Below are 24847 nucleotides of genomic sequence, written 5' to 3' on the forward strand. Positions count from 1 at the left end.
TCATTTCTTCTAAGTGCTATAGAATATTTAAATAGTAGCTTTACTCTATTTGATACATCCATTACTCCAAGGATGGATGCCTAGATTGTCCTCACTTCCTTGTTGCCAAATATTCTAGGTTTAAATTTCCTCTTGCTATTTTTTATTTCTTTAACAATATTAACTTATGACCTTCTTGTATTATGTTGTTTTTGACATGCTTTGTACCAATCTGATTCTTGTTCTTTTTGTAAGTGGTCTAGTTTTTGACTTGGGGAACTTTTAGTATTTTTTTGTTTGTCTTTCATGCCTTTAAATTTTGTGCTAAAGTATGTAGATGCTTCTCCTCTTCTCTGGAAAGATAATAATAAAAATAAATATTTTCTTCAACCATTTTCTCTCCTCCATATTTTTTTCCTCCTTCTGGTGTTCTTTCTAGAACTCCCATTTCTATTCATTGCGTCTTTTACTTGTATGTTTATATTTTATGTTTTCATTCCTTTCTGTGGTTTCTTGGAAAAAAGTCTGAATCTGATCTTCTATATCTTGAATTTATGTTTCATTTATATCTATCTATTCCTTACAATCTCTCTCTACTCTCCCTACCTATTGGTATATTTCTTTCAATTATTCTATTTTTCATACCTCTTATTTCCTCTTTTTAAAAAAAATGTTTTCAGGTTGTTTCTTATTGCTAATGCAGTCCCTTTTCTTTTAGTGAGTTTAGTTATAATGCATATTTTTAAATTAATGTATTGTGTGTTTTAATATGTTTACTTTGAGTATTATATGTGTTCATTGTGTTAACTTTCTTTTATGAGGGTGTGGATCTCAGATATCTAATACTTTAGCTTGGAGTTCATGTTGCCCTGGAGAAATTGGCCATCTTCTTGTGACTTATAGGAGGGCAGACCTGAGGTCAGGCCCCAGTTTATATCTTCATGGGTTCATATAATTAGAGAGAGTCATTGTGTTCCAGTTACAATGAAACCATTCTAAACCACCATCATTTTTTGCTGGTTCACCAGGAAGCCCCAGTTTTCAGAGTTTTGATGTTATAAGGAGAAGATAATCCCCTTAAGGTTTTCATTTCACCATCCCTGGGATTTGGAAAAGAGAAATAAATGGCCAGAGTTCAGGTTTGCTTAAGCCTCTTTATGATAGTGTTTCACCCCTACTGACACAGGCAGGACTTCCTAACCCAAGTTATTTATTTTATTTATTTTTTAACTTTAATAACATATTTAATTCAGTGTATCCAAAATATTATCAATATATTGTCATCAATATGCAAACTTAGTAATGAAATGGTTTACATTTTTTTTCATTCTAAGTCTTCAAAATCCAGTGTGTATTTTACATTTATAGTAAATCTCAATTAAAACTACACACATTTAAAAAATTTTTGTTTTGCATGTTTTGTGCTTTTAATAGATTGTACTTTATAGACAGAGGTCTTTCAGACTAAGCCACTGGTCATTAGGTCAAACAATTTTAGCTTTTAAACCTTTTCATTTAAATGTGACTTATAGGGACTTCCCTGGTGGTGCAGTGGTTAGATGTCCGCCTGCCAGTGCAGGGGACACAAGTTCAATCCCTGGTCCAGGAAGATCCCACATGCCGCAGAACAGCTAAGCCCATGTGCCACAACTACTGACCCTGCACTCTAGAGCCTGGGTGCCAAGAGCCTGCCACCACAATGAGAAGCCCGCACACCACAACAAAGAGTAGCCCCCACTCACCGCAATTAGAGAAAGCCTGTGCGCAGCAACAAAGACCCAATGGAGCCAAAAATTTTTTTAAATAAATAAATTTATTAAATGTGACATATTCAGAAAACAACACAAATCATAATTGTATAGCCCACTTAATTTTCACAGTTGAGCACACTTATGTAACCAGCACCCAGATCAAGAAACAATACAACAAGCACCCCTAGGAGTCCCCCACCAGTTACACCCCCAGGTAACAAGTATAGTTATTTTAAAGTCCTTGTCTGCTAATTCCAATATCTCAATCACCTATGGATCTACTTTCATCATCTATGTTTTCTTTGCTTATCAGTTATATGATCTTGCCTTTTCTACATCTCCTAATTTTCTTTTCATGGAAAGGCATTTTATTTTAAATATAGCAGTGTTGTAAATGTCAATCCCAAACTCCCAATCTATCCCTGCCTCTCCCCAACCCTTCCACTCTTGTAACCATAAGTTCATTCTCTAAGTCTGTGAGTCTGTTTGTGTTTTGTAAATAAGTTCATTTGTATCATATTTTTTTAGATTCCACATATAAGTGATATCATATATTTGTCTTTCTCTGTCTGATGTACTTCACTTAGTATGATAATCTCCAGGTCCATCCATGTCACTGCAAATGGCATTATTTCATTCTTTTTAATGGCTGAATAATATTCCATTGTATATATGTACCACATCTTCTTTATCCATTCATCTGTTGATGCACATTTAAGTTGCTTCCATGTCTTTGCTATTGTAAACAGTGCTGCAGTGAACATTGGGGTACATGTATCCTTTTGAACTGTGTTTTCCTCCTGACATATGTCCAAGAGTGGCATTGCTGGGACATATGGCAACTCTAGTTTTAGTTTTTTAAAGAACATCCATACTGTTCTCCATAGTGGCTGTACCAATTTACATTCCCACCAACAGTATAGGAGGGTTTCCTTTTCTCCACACCCTCTCTGACATTTTTTTGTTCACAGATTTTTTGATGATGGCTATTCTGACTAGTGTGAGGTGATATCTTATTGCAGTTTTGATTTGAATTTCTCTAATAATTAGTGATATTGAACATCTTTTCACGTGCCTTTTGGCTATCTGTATATTTTCTTTGGAGAAATGTCTTTACCTAACCCAATTTATGTTTAAGTTATTAATCTCTCTTTTTAAATAGGTTACCATAAATATACATTTTACCTAAGTTCAATCATTATATATATCTGTATATTCATATTTGTATTCTGTTCTTTTCACTTCTAGTGTACCCATGTTTCTACATATTAATTTATATTTTAACAGCCACACATTTTATTGCAATTTTCTAAGTAATTTTGCTGTTTGGGAAATCTATGTTGTTTTCTGTAATTGCTACTATAATTGTACTGCAAAGAGTACAATTATTCTTGTAGAATAAATTCCAAAGTACAAGATTTTTTTGCTAACATTATTGCTATGAAGAATAATATTACTTTACCTATGGGTTGTTTAAATTAGCAATGCCAACAGCAATATGGATGTGAAAGTTTATCCAAGATTTTACTGATATTTATTATTAAAATTGAAAGTGTGATCATAGTGCTGCTTTTAGTGATGGAAAACAGGCTCTATGTACATTTATTTTCAGACATGGGTATGGAATACTATGAAACAACATGTATTAGGATCAACATCATGTGTAGGGTTGTAAATAAATAGATGAAAAGCTGCTTTTTGCTATGTTGCATGCCATTATTTGGACCTGGTCTTGGCCCTGTGACACATAAGGAAGTTCTTCTGTCAGTTGAAAAGAACCAATGTAATTATAATATCCTTGCAAAAAAGGTTGTCTTCAACTTTCTCAGACCTCTATGTTGCTTTTAAATAAAACTCTTAGACTTAAGGATGTAGAGGAGGTCAGGTAAAATAATTTGAAAACTGTTCATGCAAATGTCTAGGAACTCTGTATGAGACATAAGAAAAAAATGTCTTTAAAAGCATCTATCAAAAAAAAAAAAGTAAAATGTCCAGAAGGAAAGATGAAAACAGAATGAAATATCAGAGAAATAAGCAGAAGAGTTGACCCTCTGGTTACCTAGTTTTGGGAGGTCATGGATCCCAGTGAATTAGGTAAATTAGAGTGAGAATATAGAACTCACATGGGAACAAAAGACATGGTTATGAGCCTATAGGGAGAAAGGAGTTGTAACTAACATCTATATAAACCAGGACCATGGAGTTAAAGTAGGAAAACTAGAAAGAAATCCACACACTGGTGGAGAAAACTTTCTTCTGCCTGAGCTCTGGATGAAAAAATTTAAAAATATATATTTTTTAATGTCTCTAGAAATAAAAAATCCTGGCTCAGAATTTTCACTAACATTGTAGTATAGAAACATCAAGCCAAAAAATTAGCATAAAAATTGTGCCCAAGCCAGAAATGCTCCTGGGATGCCTGACAAAAACAAATGCAATGCTGGGAAAATAAGTATTGGAGAAACACTAAGCAATAAAAAGATGGAATAATTATATTAATGGTGGGGAGACTTTAGGGAGAAAAATTGGGATAGAAACAATATAAAGAATAATTGTTCTATATAATCTATATAGAAATCAGGAAGTTGTAGCAATTCCAAACTTGTATACACATAACTAAGTAGTCTAAAAATATACAAGGAAAAATATTATACTATTGCCAAGATAAATTGATAAATTAGCATCAAATGGGAAACTTTAACATGTCTCAATAATTAACAGAGAGAATATGTAGAACAGTTAATAAAGTTATAGCCATAGAGTTTTCAAGCTTGATTTACTGGACCTATATATGAAATGTTACATCCCTGTAATAGGGAATGCACATTCTTTATATGGAACATGTACAAAAACGTTTATTCTCTATTTATCAGATGTAATAGGCTACAGGGTCACAAAACTCACCTATAATCAAAGTATCAGTAGTATATAGACCTTGCTCTCAGTTCATAATTAAATTAAGCTAGGTATCAATATTAAAACAGTAACTCACAACTTATATTTGAATATTTTAAAAATTCTTTGAACTAATATATTTATTATAGAAATAATTATCATAGAAATTTAAAATGCTAGAATTTGTAAGATAATAACACCATATATCAAAATTAGTGTGCTTCCCTGCAATAGAAAATCTGTAGCCTTAAAGACGTATAAAGATTAAAAAGTAGTGAGCTAAGCGTTTTAACTTAAAAATTTATGTTAAAAAACCCCAGAGAATATATTCAGGCAAAATTTAACAAAGATACTAATAAGCATAGAACATAATATTGAAGTAAAAAATAAAGAAAAAATATTGAGGATCCACAAATCCTAAAACTGGTTTTCTGAAAATTCTAAAAAATTAGCTAAACTCTAGTAAAAGTGATGAAGGGAAACAAAAAAGACAGAAGTAAATTGATGTTAGAAACAGGAAAGGAAACAAAATTATAGTTAAATGACACTATTTTTTCTGAAGCATAAGAATAAAGCAAACAGCTAAATGCATTTAGAAGAAATACACATGTAAAAATCTGAATTTACTTATATTCGTTAATAATTTGAAAATATTAAGTGAAATAAAATGAAAATATACATTGAGTGAAAATGTACTTCTCCCCGCAACACACACAAAAAATACCAGGATGACATAGTTTTATATATGAACACTAACTCTCCTTTGTAAAATGGATAATGTCTGTGCTACCTAAACTCTTTCAGAATCAATGAAAAGCAAAGATCACTAAACATTTGTGAGGTTATATAATCCACATATCAAAATCAGACAAGAAAAAATTGAGAAGTATAATGATCAATAAGCCACTTATAAATATATATGCATATATCCTGAACATATTAGTAACCAAAGACAGAAAATATATCATGACCAAGAAGGGTTTATTCCAGGAATACATGCGTTTTTTAACATTGTAAAGTGAAAAGCCTTGAAATTATCTTAAAAGTTGATTCAACATCTGTTTATGCTAAAATCTATTTGCAAAGGAAGAACAAAAGTGATCTTCCTTATAAAAGGAATTTCCCAGGCACCTATAGCAAACTTAAAAAAAAACACAGTTGTAGAAGCATTTTGTAGAAGTGAAGAACACAAGGAAAGGACCAAGGAATGCTGCTTTTACTGCCTCCATTCCACAGTGCACTGGCAGTCCTATACAAAATGATGAGAGCAGTAGATAAAAGCTTTACAGTTTTAAAAGGAATAAGCAAAACTATTTTTTGGTATGTTTCTACAGTGAAATTAACAAAAATTAAAACCCTATAGATTAACCATTAAAACCTATAGGAGATTAACAAGAAGGTTTGTTATAAGACTAATATATGAAATTAAATAGCATGCTTATACACAGTAAAATAATTATAAATGCTATATTTTGTTAACATAGCAGGAAAAGCTTAAGAATAAATTTAATAATAGTTGTGCAAACCTTTTATAAAGAAATATATAAAACTTCATAAAAGACATAAAATCAACTGAAATAAATTGAGAGGTACATCATATTCATAGATAAAATGCATGATTTTCTCAAATGGTTCCATTAATTTAATACAATCCTAATGAAATCCTGAAATGTCTTTCTATGGCACATGAAAAACTAATATAAAAGTTTATATGAAAGTAGTGGTCCATAAATCCCCCTAAGTTGAATAATAATTAAAAGAAACAATGACGATGATGGTGGTGGTGGTGGTAGGGGACCCATTACTTCAGTCATGATAAAGTTCTGTTAATTAAAACAATATGGCACTGGTTAAAATGAAATGCAGTAACAAGGATAACAGCTTCATTAATGCTTCACGGAGAAAAAGAGATCCAATGAGAATTAGTATATGTGTGTGCAAATGGAAATATAAATTGTAAGGCACTATATTAACATAAGGTAATATTTCAAGGAGTTTGCCTTACATTTGTACATATTATAAGGTTTTCTCACTGCTGAATTTGAAAAAGAAATTAATATTGAATCTTAGATATAGCTGAAGAATCTTCTCTGGTTTTCTAACTCAAAAATAAGATGAAAACATTAAAAACAACAACTATAAGTTCATGACTGCCTCATCTAAAGTTCATTTATCTGGACAATTTGGAACAAACCTAGAACAGGGAATTAATAACTAAAAATAAACATATGATTTCAAGTGTATCACATTCTGGAAAAGACAAAACTGTAGAGATATTTAAAAGATCAGTGGTTGCCAGGAGCTCAAGAGGAAGGGAGAGAGGAAAGTATCAGCAGGTATAGCACAAGAAATTTTTAGGGCAATGAAACTATTCTATATGATGCTATAATTGTGGATACATGCCATTATGCATATGTCAAAACCCATAGAGTGTACAATAGAAAGAGTGACCCTTAATATAAATTATGGACTTAATGTATTAATATTGTCTCATTAATGGTAACAGATATTGATCATGCTAATGTAAGATGTTAATAATAGGGGCAGGGGAGAGAGGGTATTTAGGAACTCTGTGTTTTTTGCTCAGTTTTTCTGTATTTTGAAACTGATCTTAAAAAACCCACAAAGTATACTACTTAAAAATATTGAACAGAAATGCATAGCACATAAATTAGAACTGCAATACTCAGATTGCAATGCTCACAATACACAATAAGCAGATTTCCTTTTCTCCTATATGAGGCACTCAGGTGTTCTCTTGAAATCTCTTTATTCTTGTTTAGTCATAATTTATTCAGTGTACTGATTTTCTATTTAAATTGTTAGTAGGGCACGTTTAAAGAAAGAAGCAACTTATTTATCATAACAGTTTTCATATAGCAGTAAGAAGTGACATTTGAAGGCCCATCAGTATAACATGTCTACATTGCATTACTTGCTTTCTAATTGCCACCCTCTCCCCAACAGTACCACTTGGCTGCCCTTGGACCTCTCCTAGTGAAACCACCTTCCCATCCCCACCCCCAGCCCCCAGACTTCCCAGGATCCATCAAATACAGGATTAACACATGTCATCACCAAAGACCTTCAAAGACCACTTCAGGGCTGTGACCGAAGTCCTTTCTGATTGGTGTCTTTGTCTTATTTGTTGTCAAAATTTTTGAATATCAAGCATGAATAGAAGAACTCAAAGAGGCAGGGCAGGTGGCAGAGATTTAGTAGAGAGGTGACAGACCTACAAACACAGGTAGAAATGAAAACTCCAAGATTTGAAAATGTGTAGTTTTAAGAATCTCTATTATTTTAATTTGTGTAATGCTTTATAGTTTTCAATATGAAAATATAATAATGAATCATACAAAAAAAGTTAAATCATCTTCACATGCTATTTTTCTGAAGCTAGACAGTACTTAAAATTCTTTGAAAATATTTTTATCTGATTTTTTTCTTTTTAAAAAATATGAGTTTTCCACATCTCCTTGAGGTCTTGTTCTGTGTGCTTTCCTGTTGAACCACACTGAAGTTTTTAATGTGAAATTTAGAATTGCCTATTTATGGTTCTGAAGTTCTATGAGGCTAGCAATTGTATCTTAGTCATCATTATATAACAAGCACCTAAAATAATGTCTACACAAAGTTTCAAATACATATTTGCCAAAAAGTATAATGTTGGTTATCTAGAAAGATTCAGTTGTTTGGAATTATTTGTCTAATCATATTGGATAAATAAATTTGAATGCTTTAAGAAAAAAGAAACAGCAGAATATAGAGAAACAAGTATATTTTAATTTTCTTTTCCCCCCCAGAGGAAAGAATTGTCAGCATGCAAATTCAGACAGTCACAAAATTTGAAACAGTTACTAATGTTGTTGGATATTTAAAGGGCTCGACATCTCCAGGTAAGTAGACCCAAATATTTATAATCTACACTTTATATGAAATATCACAAGAAAATGCCCTGTAACAATTTAATAACATAGTTAAATGTCCTACGTTAGATGTAATTACAAGTTCATACCACTCTAAAGGGTGGTATATAAAACCAAGAAGCAGGTCTTTATTCTTTCTTACCAAATCCCTTCAAAGATAAATCATAGTAGAGAGTGTAACAGGGAAAACAAAACAAAATGGAGAAAACAGAGTTTAGATTTGTTAAATTGGCGTGTACCTGTGAGTAAAAGCTATAGAAACCAATGTTTTCTTTTTCTTTTATTCACTGTAACACCACTGAAGATTTTATTTATATCAAGAAAATACTTTTTTAAAAAGGAAATATTTTAGTTTTTATTATGTGTTTTTGTTTTTGTTTTTGTTTTGCCGTACACGGGCCTCTCACTTTTGTGGCCTCTCCCATTGCAGAGCACAGGCTCTGGACGCACAGGCTCAGCGGCCATGGCTCACAGGCCCAGCCGCTCTGCGGCAGGTGGGATCCTCCCGGACCGGGGCACAAACCCATGTCCCCTGCATGTGCAGGCGGACTCTCAACCACTGCGCCACCAGGGAAGCACCTAATTATGTGTTTTTAAAAAAATAAAAATTTTGGTTTTCAAATCTTTCATTATTAGTCTGTGTCCCATCTCTGACCCTTGGTCCACTGACAATTCTGCCTAATGTTTGCTTGGCTTAGGTTTTGAAGGTGCTTATGAAAAGGATCACCTGGTTACATTTTAAATAGTTTTATACCTTGTTATGGGATGCTTATGGAATCTTCAGATGATACTGTATAGGCTAAAAAAGTGAAAATAACTGACAAATATATTAATTAACAACACTTCTGAACATATTGTGAGGTTGAATGACATATTACTGTCTGCTGTGCTTGTTTTACATGGTAGAATGCAGTAGTCTTTTAGTACATTTGTGCCATTGTTATTGATTTGGTTGGGATATTTACTCAAGTTATCCTTGGAGCATAATTCTTCTCCATGATTTTAGTCAAACTGACTCCATAATTGCTAACCCAGGAAATTCTGAGATCAAGTTTTACATTCCCATCAAGTTTCCTGCCAACCAACTCTTTAAAAATTCACAGATATCTTCTCTCTGGTTTCCTTACATTAGCAACCTCTGATGAACAACCTCTGATCATAATATTTTTAAATACAAGATATAAATGAATTTAGAAATTGTCACTATTGCATTTCAACCATTTCAACAAATTTATATCATAAGGATCTCTAATTGAAGCATTAGAAATATTTATCATCATTGCTACATTTGCTAGTTATTTTTGAAAAACCAAACTGTACAAAACTATACTCACTGTAGGATAAAAAAAAAAAAAAAAAAACAACTTTCCTTATTGAATTCAATGTAGAAAAAAAAACCCAAATTAAAAAAGTCTATTTATTAGTAGTATTCCTCAGTGTGTAATATGTAAAACTTCTCAATTTTTATTTATTTGAATTCTACACAAAAATATTGGCTGCTCATTCACATACTTTTCTTATTTAATGACTCTGAAAAATAGAAATAACCATCAGTTAGTATTAAGGTTTTTATATATGGTTTATCCAGAATACAGACAATTCCAAACAGAATTTTTATACATATCTGGGAGATGAGTGAATCAATTCAACATTGCAGGCACACTGTGTATACCATTAATTAAGTTTGATAAATTATTGACAGATCAAATTATTGTTGGTTCCAATATCAGTGTGGAAAACTAAAATAGCTTCACACAGTTATGTTTCCAGTAAAGTAGTGTTTTGATGCCATGAAGTCAAGGTGTGATTCATTCATTCCATACATGTGTAGTACTTATTATGTGTCAGATGTTATTCAAAGTGCCTTACAAATAGTAACTTACTTAAAACTCAAAACAACTGAATGATGTATGTACTATTTTTATTCCCATTTTATGGTTGAAGAATTTAAGGCATGAGAGCCTAAATAAGCTTTCTAAGGTCATACAACTAGTAAGATGGATGGCCTGGATTCAAACCCAAGCAGGAAGGCTTTAAACTCTGTACACTTAACCATCAACTTATGGGACATCTCCTAAGGAAATGACACTTAATGAAGAAAAGTCTTTTTACACAGATTGTAGGGCTACTTGATAAAGTAAATTTAGCTGTGTACCAACAACATTCACTGGCAAAATCAGAGGAAACTCTGGAGATACATTTTTAGTCTACCTTATTACTGACAACCGTCAGCAATATACATTATTCAGAAGTCATCAATGTGTCATGGAGATCTTTCTAGTAGAGTATCTAATGGATTTTGTATGATTATATGAAATAAAATATGCAAAAAAGAAAAAGTATTTGGATGACTTTCGATGATGATTTATTTTTTCCATCAGAAAAAGGAGAGGGTCTAAAACTCTAAGTTGGAAGTGAAAACTGATTCCCTAAATACTTCATTTATTGCAAAATCCATACATGACTACCACATTTTTAATACTTACAGCTACTGAATAACTGTTCCTTCAAATATATGAATAGTTCATTAATACTTACTGAGCATATGCACATTGTTTATAGGGCACTTCCCACTATGATTCTGGCAAAATGTTAGATAAGGGTTTCATTGTGGCATATTTGTATACTTCATTAATTAATATGCATGTTGCAGATGACAGTAATATGGATCTAAGCTTTGGATTCATAATTGAGTTCAGCAGCTGCCTCTGCTTTGATATACACAGATGTGTGAGTCAAGACAGTGGGGGGGAAATGTTAGTGTTAATTATCAGAACAGTTTTGCATAATTGTTGCTCAGTTGTGCAATAGGATCATGTAAATGTCATTAAATTTATTGTTAAGATGTATATTGTATTATAATGGCTCTTGTTGCCTTCTATTTGCAGACCGTTATATCATAGTTGGCAGTCATCATCATACCGCATACAGTTATAATGGACAAGAATGGGCCAGCAGCACTGCCATCATCACAGCTTTTATCCAGGCCTTGATGTTAAGAGTCAAGAGAGGGTGGAGACCAGACCGCACTATTGTTTTCTGTTCATGGGGTGGAACAGCTTTTGGAAATATTGGCTCGTATGAATGGGGAGAGGTAAATGTTCATAAATTACTATGCCTTGCTCTCAAAATTGCACGGTCACTCTCTCACTCTTGCTCTTGCTCTGGACTAAAGTAGACAAAGTCAAATTGATAAAGCCATGAACAAGAATGTGCATCTCAACCAGGGTGTGCAGTATGCTTATTTGCTGAGATCACTTCTAAGAATGCTAGGGAATTAGAGTTAGACCACAGTGATTTGTGTATGATCTACAGCTATCTTATTCTTGTTGCTACCAGACCTACAGACTCTGTTACGCCCACAGTGGTGTTTACCTGGTTATTGTGTTTCTTCTTAGGTTGACAGGCACTGGACAAGAAAGGGTCAAGTGATACATACCATTACTTTTTTTTTAACTTTCTAGCAATTTTCTGGAATTAGGAAACAATCTTGTACGTAAAATGTTTATTAACTTATCATTATACCTTACCTAAACAATATAGAGATTGGACTCAAAATAGCAGTTTCCTTCCTTCTACCCTTTTATTCTCCCTCCCCTCAATCCTTCCTCCCTCTATTCTTACACCCCAACCTCCCTGCTCCTTCTTTTCTACCTATATCTCTACCTATCCACTTATCTAACTACCTTAGGAAGCCTTTGTTCAAATGAAATCTTGTGTACAATGGATCACAGTTAGTATAAAACTGGAGTAAATGTTCAAATATTTCTGATATGTTTGTGTCTCACAAATGCACTGTGTTCTTAATGGGATATGACAACTTTGGATTGAAACCACATTAACAACAATAAAAACATCATAAAACTCTTAGATATTCTATTTATTTTTATGACTTTATAAGAAGAAGTTTAATGGAAATATGTAGGAAAAAACCTACATAACTTTAGCTAGGAAAATAAAACCATTTGATATCCTAGTTTGTATACTGCTTCAGCTTTGCAGAAAAAAATCTCAAATATACAATGAGAAATTCTTTTGTTTCATTTTTCATTTAATCACTCAAAAAAAAGATAAAATGTCTATTGGCTATCAAGAAAAATCAAAAAATGTATACAAAAGAAAATAGCAAAGATCTTTTTAACTTGAGAGAAGTCTTCAAAATGAGAAAAATTTTACAGTTGTAAAATTTATCAAGATTCACACATCACAAATTGAAATGCTTTTCTGTATTCAAATTAGTGGTGTGAATTTTTTCCCATTATTCAAAAGAACTAGTTCAAATAAAGAAATTCCATTGCTGACAGAACATTTTAGAATTGACAAATTTTTAGTAAGATGGAAAATGTAATAGCTGAACCAATCTCTCAAACTTCTATTCCAAATTCCATACTTTAAGGATATAAACAGTTTAAAAAACAATCTGGGGAGTATATTTGTGATCTGGGATGGTTTTACTAATTCAGAATTTTTTTTTTTTATCATAAAGAAAACAATGTTTTAGTTTTCTTGTAACAATAAGGCACATTTTTAAAAAAATGTCTTTAAGATTCTTTCCAAAAATTTATTCTACTATCTCATACAGCCCTCTCCATATCTATGTAATAATCTTCATAGTCAACTCATGTTAATTCTAAATTAGCATGTGTATTTCTAAGCTGTGTTCTCAAAGTAGGCTTGTGTAACATTAATAGTTCCTAACTTAAATTCCTAAATATCCTTAACCCCTCTGCATGGGAAAATGAAGTGTCCTGCAAACAGTCCTTGAATTTATTTGAGCATCATGCATGGTAACCTGCAGTTTGTTCAATATTGTGGCCTTGTGTGCCTGTGAACAATTACATTTTCAAATTAAGTAAATATTTTTGTAGTTAATAAAATATTTTGTTTATTGACTCTGTTGTACCTTTTGGTAATTTTATAGTTTCTCAATCAACAGATACTAAAAATACAACTCTATACTGTGGGGAGTCTATAGGAAAAAAGGTTTATGGTAGAAAAGTCTCTTCCTATTCAAAAAGGTTAGGAACCTTTGTCTTAGAGTATTTATTATATGCATGTATGCATATTTGACAACTAATTATACATCCAGTCACTTTCTGGCTTTTTCCTTGACTAGGTAAGCAAAAATATATAAGCAAAGAAAATGGTGAATAATATATAGATTTGATTATTAGCTTATAAAGTGTACTATTGTAAATTGCTCTATCTTAGATTATTTCAATACAGTTCATGAAGCCTTTTTGTAACAATCTGGTTGAGGAGGAATTTAGTAAACTATTAGTTTTCCTGTTCTGTCTACTCTTATCAAAGCTACTCCTTCTGAAAATGAAAGATTTTCTTTTAGATGAAAGCAATTTGTGCACTAAATATATTCCCTAATGAAGATGAGTAAGGAAAGCACTTGTTGACAGGTCATAATGCCCTTTCTAATTTTGCTTACACAGGAACCCCTTGAAACTTAGAGTTATAATTAAAAAGATTAGGTTATACTGGTCAAATGGAATTTATAGTGATAAAGTTATAAGAGATTTGACTCAATACTGATTTCAATCCTTGAGGAAAATTATAACATTTTACTAAATAGGTTCTTTAAAAAGTACCATTTCTCCTGTGAAGAATTTTCATCTTCAGGCTATTGTGGAAATACTATAGACTTTGCAGTCAAAGAAATCTGAGTTCAAATCCTTTCTACCATAAAACAAGTGGTCTTAGGCAAGATTAACTTCTGAAGACTTGATTCTTCTAGTGAGTACATTAATGCCTAGGTTGTGAGGTTCTCATGAGAGTTAAATGGACTGACATATAGACATTGTCAGTGTGGTAGTATGTAAATAGAAGCTGTTTTTCTATAGCTCTTGTGTAATAATGGACATTTTTTATAACAATATTATGTGCAAACCACAGTTCATCATTTCTATTTATTTAAAAATACTTATTTTTAAATAAACTGTCTTTTCAATTCTTTTACAGAGGTATAGCTGAATTTTCAACATAAACTAGGAATAATATTATCTATTTGCTAGGTATACAAGCCCTTGCAGACTTTCATCTGATAGTGTTGGAAGAAGAAAGATATGTTTCTAAGATACAAAATAATATAATACAATTTTTATGATATATCTATAGAACTGCCACCATGATAATTACTCATTAAATATTTGCACAGGAGGGCTTCCCTGGTGGCGCAGTGGTTGAGAGTCCGCCTGCCGATGCAGGGGACACGGGTTCGTGCCCCGGTCTGGGAAGATCCCACATGCCGCGGAGCGGCTGGTCCCGTGAGCCATGGCCGCTGAGCCTGCATGTCCGGACCCTGTGCTCTGCAATGGGAGAGGTCACAACAGTGAGAGGCCCGCATACCGCAAAACAAAACAAAACAAAACAAAACAAAAATATTTGCACAGGAAAAGGAAGCAAATAACAGAAGGACTTCTTAGTGGTACATTATTAATAGGATCAGTGGTCTTCAATTTTGGGGAGTAGGGTTTAGCAGAAAAGTAGAAAAACTATTATACGGAATCATTTTATTCTACTAATGTAGGTGAAATGCATCAGGTTTTACTTCAAGTAATATGTGCAAGGCCACAATTGTATTATGCCCTATTTTGCTCAGAATAAAAAGCTGCTTTGTGCAAAAAGTAGCTCAACACTTCAAAGGAAAGGGCTGATTTTATTAAACACTGAAGTGGTTTATCTATGTCTGTTCTCTAATTCAATGACTATAAAATTAAATGCTATCACTAGAGCAAATATTCCATCCTGTATTCTGAAGTTGAATCTCATACTATATTAACCACATAGGGACATTTTCTCTTAAATTTTTACCTTTTTTAGGAACATGAACATGCTTTAAAATATTTTATTGTATGTTATATGAAACTCCTCACCACCCTTATTTAAAACCCCTTTATGACCCTTGGGTACTCTAGTAAATAGTATGGGATGGCTTTACATTAAAAAAAAAAAGTATTATGCAGTGTAATGATTTTAGGTAGGAAGTGTTTATTATTCAACATGTAACTGGTAAAGTGGAATCTGTTACTTTTATTTCTGTTAAAGATAATTTTTTTTTTTTTAATGTCAGGATTTCAAGAAGGTTCTGCAGAAAAATGTTGTGGCTTATGTTAGTCTCCACAGTCCTGTAAGCGGTAACTCAAGTCTTCACTCTGTAGCTTCACCATCTCTTCAGCAATTGGTAGCTGAGGTAAGATGAACCACTTTTGAATAAAATGATTTTGCAAAACTGCCTTTTTCTCTATAATCTGGCATTTCTTGATATTTTCATTTTTTTAATATGCATAAAAACATCCCTAAGTGATTTTTTGTTTTCTTAATATATTTATTTATTTATTTATTTATTTATTTTGGGCTGCATTGGGTGTTTGTTGCTGTGTGTGGGCTTTCTCTAGTTGCTGTGGGCTTTCTCTAGTTGCGGCAAGCAGGGGTTACTTTTCGTTGCTGCATGCAGGCTTCTCATTGTGGTGGCTTCTCTTTGTTGCAGATCGTGGGCTCTAGGCACATGGACTTCAGTAGTTGTGACATGTGGGCTCAGTAGTTGTGACTCACAGGCCCTAGAGCACAGTCTCAGTAGTTGTGGCACACGGGCTTAATTATTCCTCGGCATGTGGGATCTTCCCGGACCAGGGCTTGAACCCGTGTCCCCTGCATTGGCAGGCGGATTCTTAACCACTGCACCACCAAGAAAGTCCCCCTAAGTGTTTTAAGGCATGATCTAAGTCTGCAAGGGCCGTGTCAGCCACATGGCCAGGTATGTGGGGAGTTTCTTGCTTTTTGAGAAGTCTGAGGTCTTCTGCCAGCGTTTAGTGGGTGTTCTGTAGGAGCTGTTCCACGTGTAGATGGTATTTGATGCATTTCTGGGGAGGAAGGTGATCTCCACGTTACTCCTCCACCATCTTGAAGGTTGGTGTCCCAGTGTTTTTATATGGTCAATTTTTTCTCGTAATTTTCTTACTGTTGTGAATATGCTTTTCTGTCCCCTTGGTGTGGCAAATATTTTTACAGAAATAGAAATAATTAGTTCACTTAATATTAGCTTATAAATTTTAGAATTTAAAAACTCACCGAGTATATAATGAATATTAATATTTCTTTTAAGAGTTCCATTTAAGAAATGAATATATATATTTTAAATAATAAATTACCTCTCTTTCTGTGAAAATATTCATTTCATATTAATATTTTACTTTGTATTTACATTTTATACTGCAAAATACAGGGAAATAATTTTAAAATATTTTCCTATAATGGTAATGTTAAAGTGTGCATTATAGACATCAAAAAACGTACGTCAGTCATATGAAACAAAGGATTTTTGATAAAAATCTATTAAAATATTCAGAAATTAACTTTTTAGTTAGAAAAAAACTCATCTACATGGTACTTAAGAGATTGAGATGTGAATCTCCTAATTTTTTCTCCATGGTTGGTGGTTATTTGGATGTGGAGATTGTTTCCAATTTTCAGCTATAATGAGTTAGTTGCTATGATTTTTCTCATGTATTGGTAGAATGGGTGCACTCATTTTTCTTGGGTATTTACCTAGAAGTGATATTGCTAGGTCACCAGGTAGATGTGTGTTTAACTTTAGTAGATACTGCCCAAGAGTTTCCAAAGTACTTGTACTTATGACACTACCACTAGCATGAATGTATGAACGTCCTAGTTGCTCCATGTCATCCCCAACATTTGGTATTATCATCCTCATGAGTGTATGGTGGTATATTTGGGGGTTTTAGTTTTAATTTGTCTGATGATTACTAATATTGAACACCTTCTGACATACTGTTTTTCTTATCAGATTGTAAGAGTTCTTTATACATTCTCGATACAGGTCTTTTGTTGGTTATATATTGTGAATTATTCTCCCGGTCTGTGGTGTGACTTTTCACTCTCTTGTTAATCACTTTATTAATTTTTGTTAATTTTTCTTATGTATATCTTCTATACAGCATTTATTGTTCTAATATCTTATATAGAACATGGTGAACTCAGTTTAATCTAGTATTGATGTTTAAGGAGCATTATAAATGTTTATAATCCATCCTGTTCACAAATATTTGAATGCTTACTTCATATGTGTGCTTTTCATTCTTCTGGGGACTATAGGATGTTCTGTAGAGATGAATGAAGTACCCAGGTCCCCTGAATGAGTAAGGAATAGAACAATTTCCACTGACCCATTAAATATATAGTAAAGGATATAAAGTCAATGGCTTTTTATTAATGAAACACAACTGCCTTTATACAAAGTAGGTTATGAAATTAAAGATAAGATTTCTCCCCAAATAGTTTTAAACATTAGGATGCAACACAAGCACATGCACCTCTCTCTATACATATTGCTATTTTACCTTTATTTTTGAAATCTTTCATAAATCACAGAAGGTATTGATTTTGCCTTTAGAAAAGCAGAATTTGATCATCCATGTATTAGTCAGTGTTCTGTAACTCTCAAGTAAATTGTGGTGAAATCTCTAAGAGGTCATTTTGAGGAAGCCTGGAGCATTCATACATATGAAAGTGGTCAATCTAGATATATTCTGCTTAAATGTTGCTTTTGAAGCATCTGCTAGAAGCTTGCAAACCTGATCAAAACCAAATGATCGCATCAATATTGTAAAACTGTCCACAGGTTAGACAGTGATTTTTTTTTAAAGTCTGAAAATGTAGCAAAATTATATTTTTATGGGGTTTTTAAATATGTTTTCTTTTTTTATATACCCAAAACTGCCTACATATATTTCATTTCAACTAAATTCATTAGAGCATTGAGCCCAGAACCAAACTACACTATGACTTCATTGTCTGTTGCAGAGCTCTATTATGTGATAAATATTTATAGAGAATAAATATTTGTACTGTGTACAACGTTGCTTTAGGTGTGTAGGACACATAATAAGCAGATGGACTGCCCCTGTTGCCCAGGAGTTTATGATTTTATCATGAATCTAAGACATGCATAACTAGCTAAAATATAGGGGTGAATGTGATATATGGATACTGGAATACACAAGAAAGAAATAATGTGATTGATTTAATTCAAAATTATGTGTTACATAACAATGGCACAAAATTTGAATGTACTTAGAATCTGTCTTTTCAAATCTCAATATTTTGATTGTGTAAACAAACTCCCCTTTTACTGAACTACCAGTGTTTCTTTTCAGGTCACACAAACTGATGTCCATTTCCATTTCCTTCCTCAAATCAAGTGCCATATTGTTAAGCATCTGCTCTCTTTCCCTTGTGTTGAAGGGTACTCGTCTGCCACAGCTATGTCTGTTGTGGGACTTGTGTGGTTGTTACTGACTGCTGCAGTGCAGGTTTACCTTCTGCCTGACCATGCCACTGTTCTATAGAATTTAAAAACAATGCATGACAGATATTTTAGACCCAGAACCTGTTGGTTCATTTCTTGAGTTAAGAGAAGACTGACTTTCAAATAACTGAGTTATTAATGAATAGTTTTTATCTTGATGATATGCATATACATGCTAGAATTTAAAAAAAATAGCCCTAGTTTTCTAGGGCAGCCATAAAAAATACCGTAGGCTGGGTGCCTTAAAAAACAAAATTTTATTTTCTCACAGTTCTAGAGGTTGGAAGTCCAAGATAAGTTGCAGGTAGTATAGATTTTCCTGAAGCCTCTTTCCTTGGTTTGCAGCCAGCCACCTTCTCACTGTGTCCTCAAATGGCCTTTTCTCTGTGCACACCAACCTTAATTACCTTCTTAAAGGCCCTATCTCCAAGTACAATTACGTTGGTGTTTAGACTTCAACCTCTTAATTTTGTGAAGACATAATTTAATCCGTATTACTGACCAAAATGCAGGGTGGTAGAATACAGAAAATAGGGTGGTGGAATTAAAATAGTTGTATATTCTTTTTCTCTCTTTGTTGTTGATAATTTTAGTGCAGAGTACTGAAATGAAACTTACTTTCTATTCTGCTTGCTTTAAAATATAAAATTAACATAGACTTTGAAACATTTTTGTACTGACTTGTCTTTTATGACTCATGGCATAATTTTCATTTATTCTTATCTTTTATTTTTTAAGGAGAGATTTTTTGTACTCTCTTGTTCACTATGAAATCCAACTCTTTTCAGTGGATTCTACTTTATCTTTCTTTCTGCTGCTTCTACTATAGGTAGTCAACTTAAGTGACCATAAAGACTAATAAACTGATTTAAAACCGTTTTTTACACTAATTTACCACTTCAATAAAGTCTCACATTTAAAATTGTGATTCTATTGGCAGGTTTATCTATCTCCTAGGTTTATGAGGCTTTACTTTTTGTTAAAACCAAGCAATCCCTCCAGTTTATTACTGTTTTACAATGTTTTCTGTTCAGTATACACTGACAATTTGTAAATCTCTTTTTATTTAAATCTAGATATCAAGGGAAGTCTTATTGCGATTCTGGCTAAAACTCTGAATTTCAGAAGGCAGTTGACTTAAATATGTGGACTATATAGACAAGGAGCAGTGCAAACAAATTGAGGTATTAACAAATTTAGTTTGAACACATTTATGCAATCAAAATTAATATCACATTCTTAATGGCTTTAGCTGACTTACTTTTTGTCTGTGACTTTTTGGACACTAGACCTCTATAAGACTCAAAAGAATGGTCATTTTACTCAGGAGAGGTATTAGTAAATCATTGTTGTTTACAAGTTGCATAAAATTGTTTCAATTTCAATTACATGGCATCTTTAGTGCAGAACACTATACTTTATCATTTAAAAAGAAATAAAACTCTGATGAATTATTTTTCCCATCTGATATTTAATATGTTTTAAAAACCTACCACTTATGTCATCAGTTAATCAACTGTATAGCAACCATGATAATAATGCTTTGCCATTCTGACACATGACATTTTATGTAGGATTTTTATGAGTAATGACATTAATGTAAAAAAACATGGATTCATGCTTTTACAAGAAACCACCTTTTTTTCTTTTTTCTTTTTTTATTTTTTGCTTTATAACAAATTTAATCAGTTATACATATACATATGTTCCCATATCCCCTCCCTTTTGTGTCTCCCTCCCACCCTCCCTATCCCACCCCTCCAGGCGGTCACAAAGCACCGAGCTGATCTCCCTGTGCTATGCGGCTGCTTCCCACTAGCTATCTACCTTACGTTTGGTAGTGTATATATGTCCATGCCGCTCTTTCACTTTGTCACAGCTTACCCTTCCTCCTCCCCATATCCTCAAGTCCATTCTCTAGTAGGTCTGTGTCTTATTCCTGTCTTACCCCTATGTTCTTCATGACATTTTTTTTTTCTTAAATTCCATATATATGTGTCAGCATACAGTATTTGTCTTTCTCTTTCTGACTTACTTCACTCTGTATGACAGACTCTAGGTCCATCCACCTCATTACAAATAGCTCAATTTCATTTCTTTTTATGGCTGAGTAATATTCCATTGTATATATGTGCCACATCTTCTTTACCCATTCATCCGATGATGGACACTTAGGTTGTTTCCATCTCAGGGCTATTGTAAATAGGGCTGCTATGAACATTTTGGTACATGTCTCTTTTTGAATTATGGTTTTCTCAGGGTATATGTCCAGTAGTGGGATTGCTGGGTCATATGGTAGTTCTGTTTGTAGTTTTTTAAGGAACCTCCATACTGTTCTCCATAGTGGCTGTACCAATTCACATTCCCACCAGCAGTGCAAGAGTGTTCCCTTTTTTCCACACCCTCTCCAGCATTTATTGTTTCTAGATTTTTTGATGATGGCCATTCTGACTGGTGTGAGATGATATCTCATTGTAGTTTTGATTTGCATTTCTCTAATGAGTAAAGATGAAGAAACCACCTTTTTAAGTATAAGTATTGGGATAATTTTACTATCTATTAGCACATGCTTACCTTTGATAAATTGAGTAAGTTATGGCTTTTTCTATTTCTTTGTTGCTTTTCTTTCTCTCTCTTTTATTTCATAAATTTCAGATGTGCAACATTATAATTCAACATTTGTATGTACTACAAAGTGATCACTACTCAAATCTAGTTGTCATCTGTTCCCATACAGTTGCCCCCTTCACTCATTTTGCCCACCCATGAACCTTCTTCCCCTCTAGTAACCACTGATCTCATCTCTGTATCTGTGAGTTTGTTTTTATTTTATTTTGTTTGTTCATTTTGTCCTTTTAGATTCAACATATGGATGAAATCATATGGTATTTATCTTTCTCTGACTTATTCCACTTAGCATAATATCTTCAAATTTTATCCATGTTGTCAGAAATGGCATGATTTTATTCTTTTCGTGGTTGAGTAGTATTCCATTTTGTATATATGTTACCAAGTCCAAGCACATACTGCTTGCTGCATGACAGGCCGATAAATTGAGAGATGTGTTGTTGGGGCAAGGAATAGTGACTTTATTTGAAAAGTCAGCAAATTGAGAAAACAGTGGACTCACGTCCCAAAGAACCATCTTCCCTGAATTAGAATTTAGCCTTCTTTTTAACTAAAAGGGGAAGGGGTATGGTTGGTTGTTGTAAACTTCTTTGTTCTTGCAGCTGATCACAATGTTCCTATAAACCTTCAACAAGAAAATTGTTATTTTCTATTCTGCAACTTTTTATCTCTATAATAATGGAAAAGTTGTACCTTTTAAGATCAGTGCCTTGAGAAGGGCCATCATGTGTTATTTCAGGCTATAGGCAACATTCTTTTACAAAGGTGCAGAGTCAGCATGACTAAGCACAGGCAACGGAGGACAAGGGGTAGAGCTAAAAGAATTGATCCAGTATGAAATCAGGTTTGTTCTTCTCTGTTACATATATACCACATCTTCTTTATCCATTCATCCATCAGTGAACCCTTAGGTTGTTTCCATTCCTTGGCTTGCTGTTTCTCTTTATTAAGTGGTATCTTAATCAAGCAATTTTGTATCGTATTAGCAAAATATTGTTAATATTTTGGATTGAATGTTTTGCTTGGTTCTTTAACAAAATAATTTTTTTCTGTACACTAACAACAATTTATCTGAAAGAGTAATTTTAAAAGTAATGTAATTTAGGATAGCATCAAAAACAATAAAATACTTAGAAATAAATTTAACCAAAGAGATGAAAGACCTGTACACTGAAAACCATGAGACCTTGATGAAAAAGATGGAAGAATACACAACTAAATAGAAAGATATTTGATGTTCTTGGATTGGAAGAATTAGTATTGTTAAAATGTCCATAATACCTACAGTGATCCACAGAGTTAATGCAATACCTATCAAAATTCAAGTGACATTTTTCACCGAAAAAGAAAAACTATCCTATATTTGTATGGAACCACAAGAGACACCAAATAGTCAAAGCAATACTGAGAAAGAAGAATAAGGCCAGAGGCATCACACTGCCTGATTTCTAGCCAGACTATAAAGCTATAGTAATCAAAATAATGTGGTACTTGCATAAAAACAGGCCCATAGACCAGTGGAACAGAATAGAGTCCAGACAAAAACCCATTTATATATGGTAATTTAATTTTTGACAAGACTGCTAAAAACATGTAATGAGGAAAAACACTCTCTTCAATAAATGGTGTTGGGAAAATAGGATATCCAAATACAAAAACATGAAGTTGGACCCCTATCTTAACACCACTCATAAAAATTAACTCAAAACGGATCAAAGACTTAAATGTAAAACATGAAACTATGAAAATCCTAAAAGAAAACATAGGTAAAAAATCCTTGACATTGATCTTGGCAATAATTTCTTGGATAAGACATCAAAAGCATAGGCAAAAAAACTGAAAATAAATGAGTGGAAGGAACTACATTAAAGAGCCTCTGCAGAGCAAAGGGAACAGTCAGTAAATTGAAAAACAACCTAGAGAAATGGAATAAAGTAGTTGTAAACTACATATCTGATAAGGAGTTAATATCCTAAATATATAAAGAACCCATAAAACTCAAGAGCACAAAAGTGAATAATCCAATTACAAATGGGCAGAGGACCTGAATATACCTTTTTTCCAAAGAAACCATACAAATAGCCAATAGGTATATGAAAAGGTGCTCAACATCACTAATCATCAGGGAAATGAAAATTGAAACCAAAATGAGATATCTGCTCACACTTGTTAGGGTGGCTATTATAAAAAAGACAAGAGACAATAAATGTTGGTGAGGATGTGGAGAAAATGGAACCCTTATATGCTAGTGGTGGAATTAAAATGATATAGCCATTATGGAAATCAGTAAGGTAGTTCCTCAAAACATTAAAAATTAAACTACCATATGATCTAGTGATCCCATTCTGGGTATATATCCAATAAATGAAATCAGTATCTCCAAAGGATATGTGCACACCCACATTCATAAGCATTATTCACAGTAGCCAAGATATGAAAACAACCTCAGTGTACATCAACAGATGAATGGATTTTTAAAAAATGTAGTATATATTATAATGGATTTTTAAAAATGTAATATATGAAAAATTGAGTATGATTGAACTATAGAAAAGAAAGAAATCCTTCCATTTGCAATAGCATGGATCAGTGTGGAGGGCATTTTGCTAAGTGAATAAGCTAGAAGGAGAATGACAAATATTCTTTGGTATCACTTATATGAGGAATCTTAAAAAAAAAAGATTTCATGAAAACAAAAGAATAAAGTGGTGGTTGTCAGGTTCTACAGAAAGGGGGAAATGGGGTGATGTAGGTCAAAGGCACAAATTTTCAATTATAAGAAGAGTAAATTCTGAGGATCTAATATACAGCATGGTGATTGTAGTTAATAATACAGTATCGTATGCTTAAATGTTTTTGAGCATAGTTCTTAAGCATTCTCATCACACACACCAAAGTTTTCTATACTAACTATGTGAGGTGATGGATGCGTTAATTATCTTGATCTTAGTAATCATTCTACAATGTGTGTGTTTGTCTATATGTGTGTGCGTATATATATATATATATATACATCACATCATTAATTTGTACATTTTAAATATATACAATTTAAAAATTTGAAAGAAAGAAATATAAAATGAAAAATCTAAATAGGATCTTGGTAAAAGTAACATAAATATTTTGACTGAAAAAAAATGGTTCTCTGAAACAAAAGGAATTTGATATAATATAATAGTAATGATAAATAAATGCTTAAACAAATAGTATGTAAATGAACTTTGCTTTAAACTAGTATTTTCCAGTGTGTGTTGTAAAAATGTATATACATCATTTCCCAAACTTGTTTTATTCTGGAACATTTTTCCTACAGGCATCTTGTGAAAATG

The 24847-nt window shown here is 32.9% G+C and overlaps 1 protein-coding gene across 9 annotated transcripts in view; it reads left to right on the forward strand.

The window, feature by feature from the left end:
* Positions 1-24847, forward strand: part of NAALADL2 (N-acetylated alpha-linked acidic dipeptidase like 2) — a 1531400-nt gene that overhangs the window by 1122284 nt on the left and 384269 nt on the right. For all 9 annotated transcript variants that reach the window (XM_060100049.1, XM_060100047.1, XM_060100046.1 and 6 more), the window contains 3 exons: positions 8432-8524; positions 11443-11648; positions 15636-15755. In XM_060100049.1, coding sequence (XP_059956032.1) covers positions 8432-8524; positions 11443-11648; positions 15636-15755 — 419 coding nt within the window. The remainder of the gene's footprint in view (positions 1-8431; positions 8525-11442; positions 11649-15635; positions 15756-24847) is intronic.

The sequence above is a fragment of the Mesoplodon densirostris genome, chromosome 5 (assembly GCF_025265405.1).
Source record: "Mesoplodon densirostris isolate mMesDen1 chromosome 5, mMesDen1 primary haplotype, whole genome shotgun sequence".
NCBI classification, from domain to species: domain Eukaryota; kingdom Metazoa; phylum Chordata; class Mammalia; order Artiodactyla; family Ziphiidae; genus Mesoplodon; species Mesoplodon densirostris.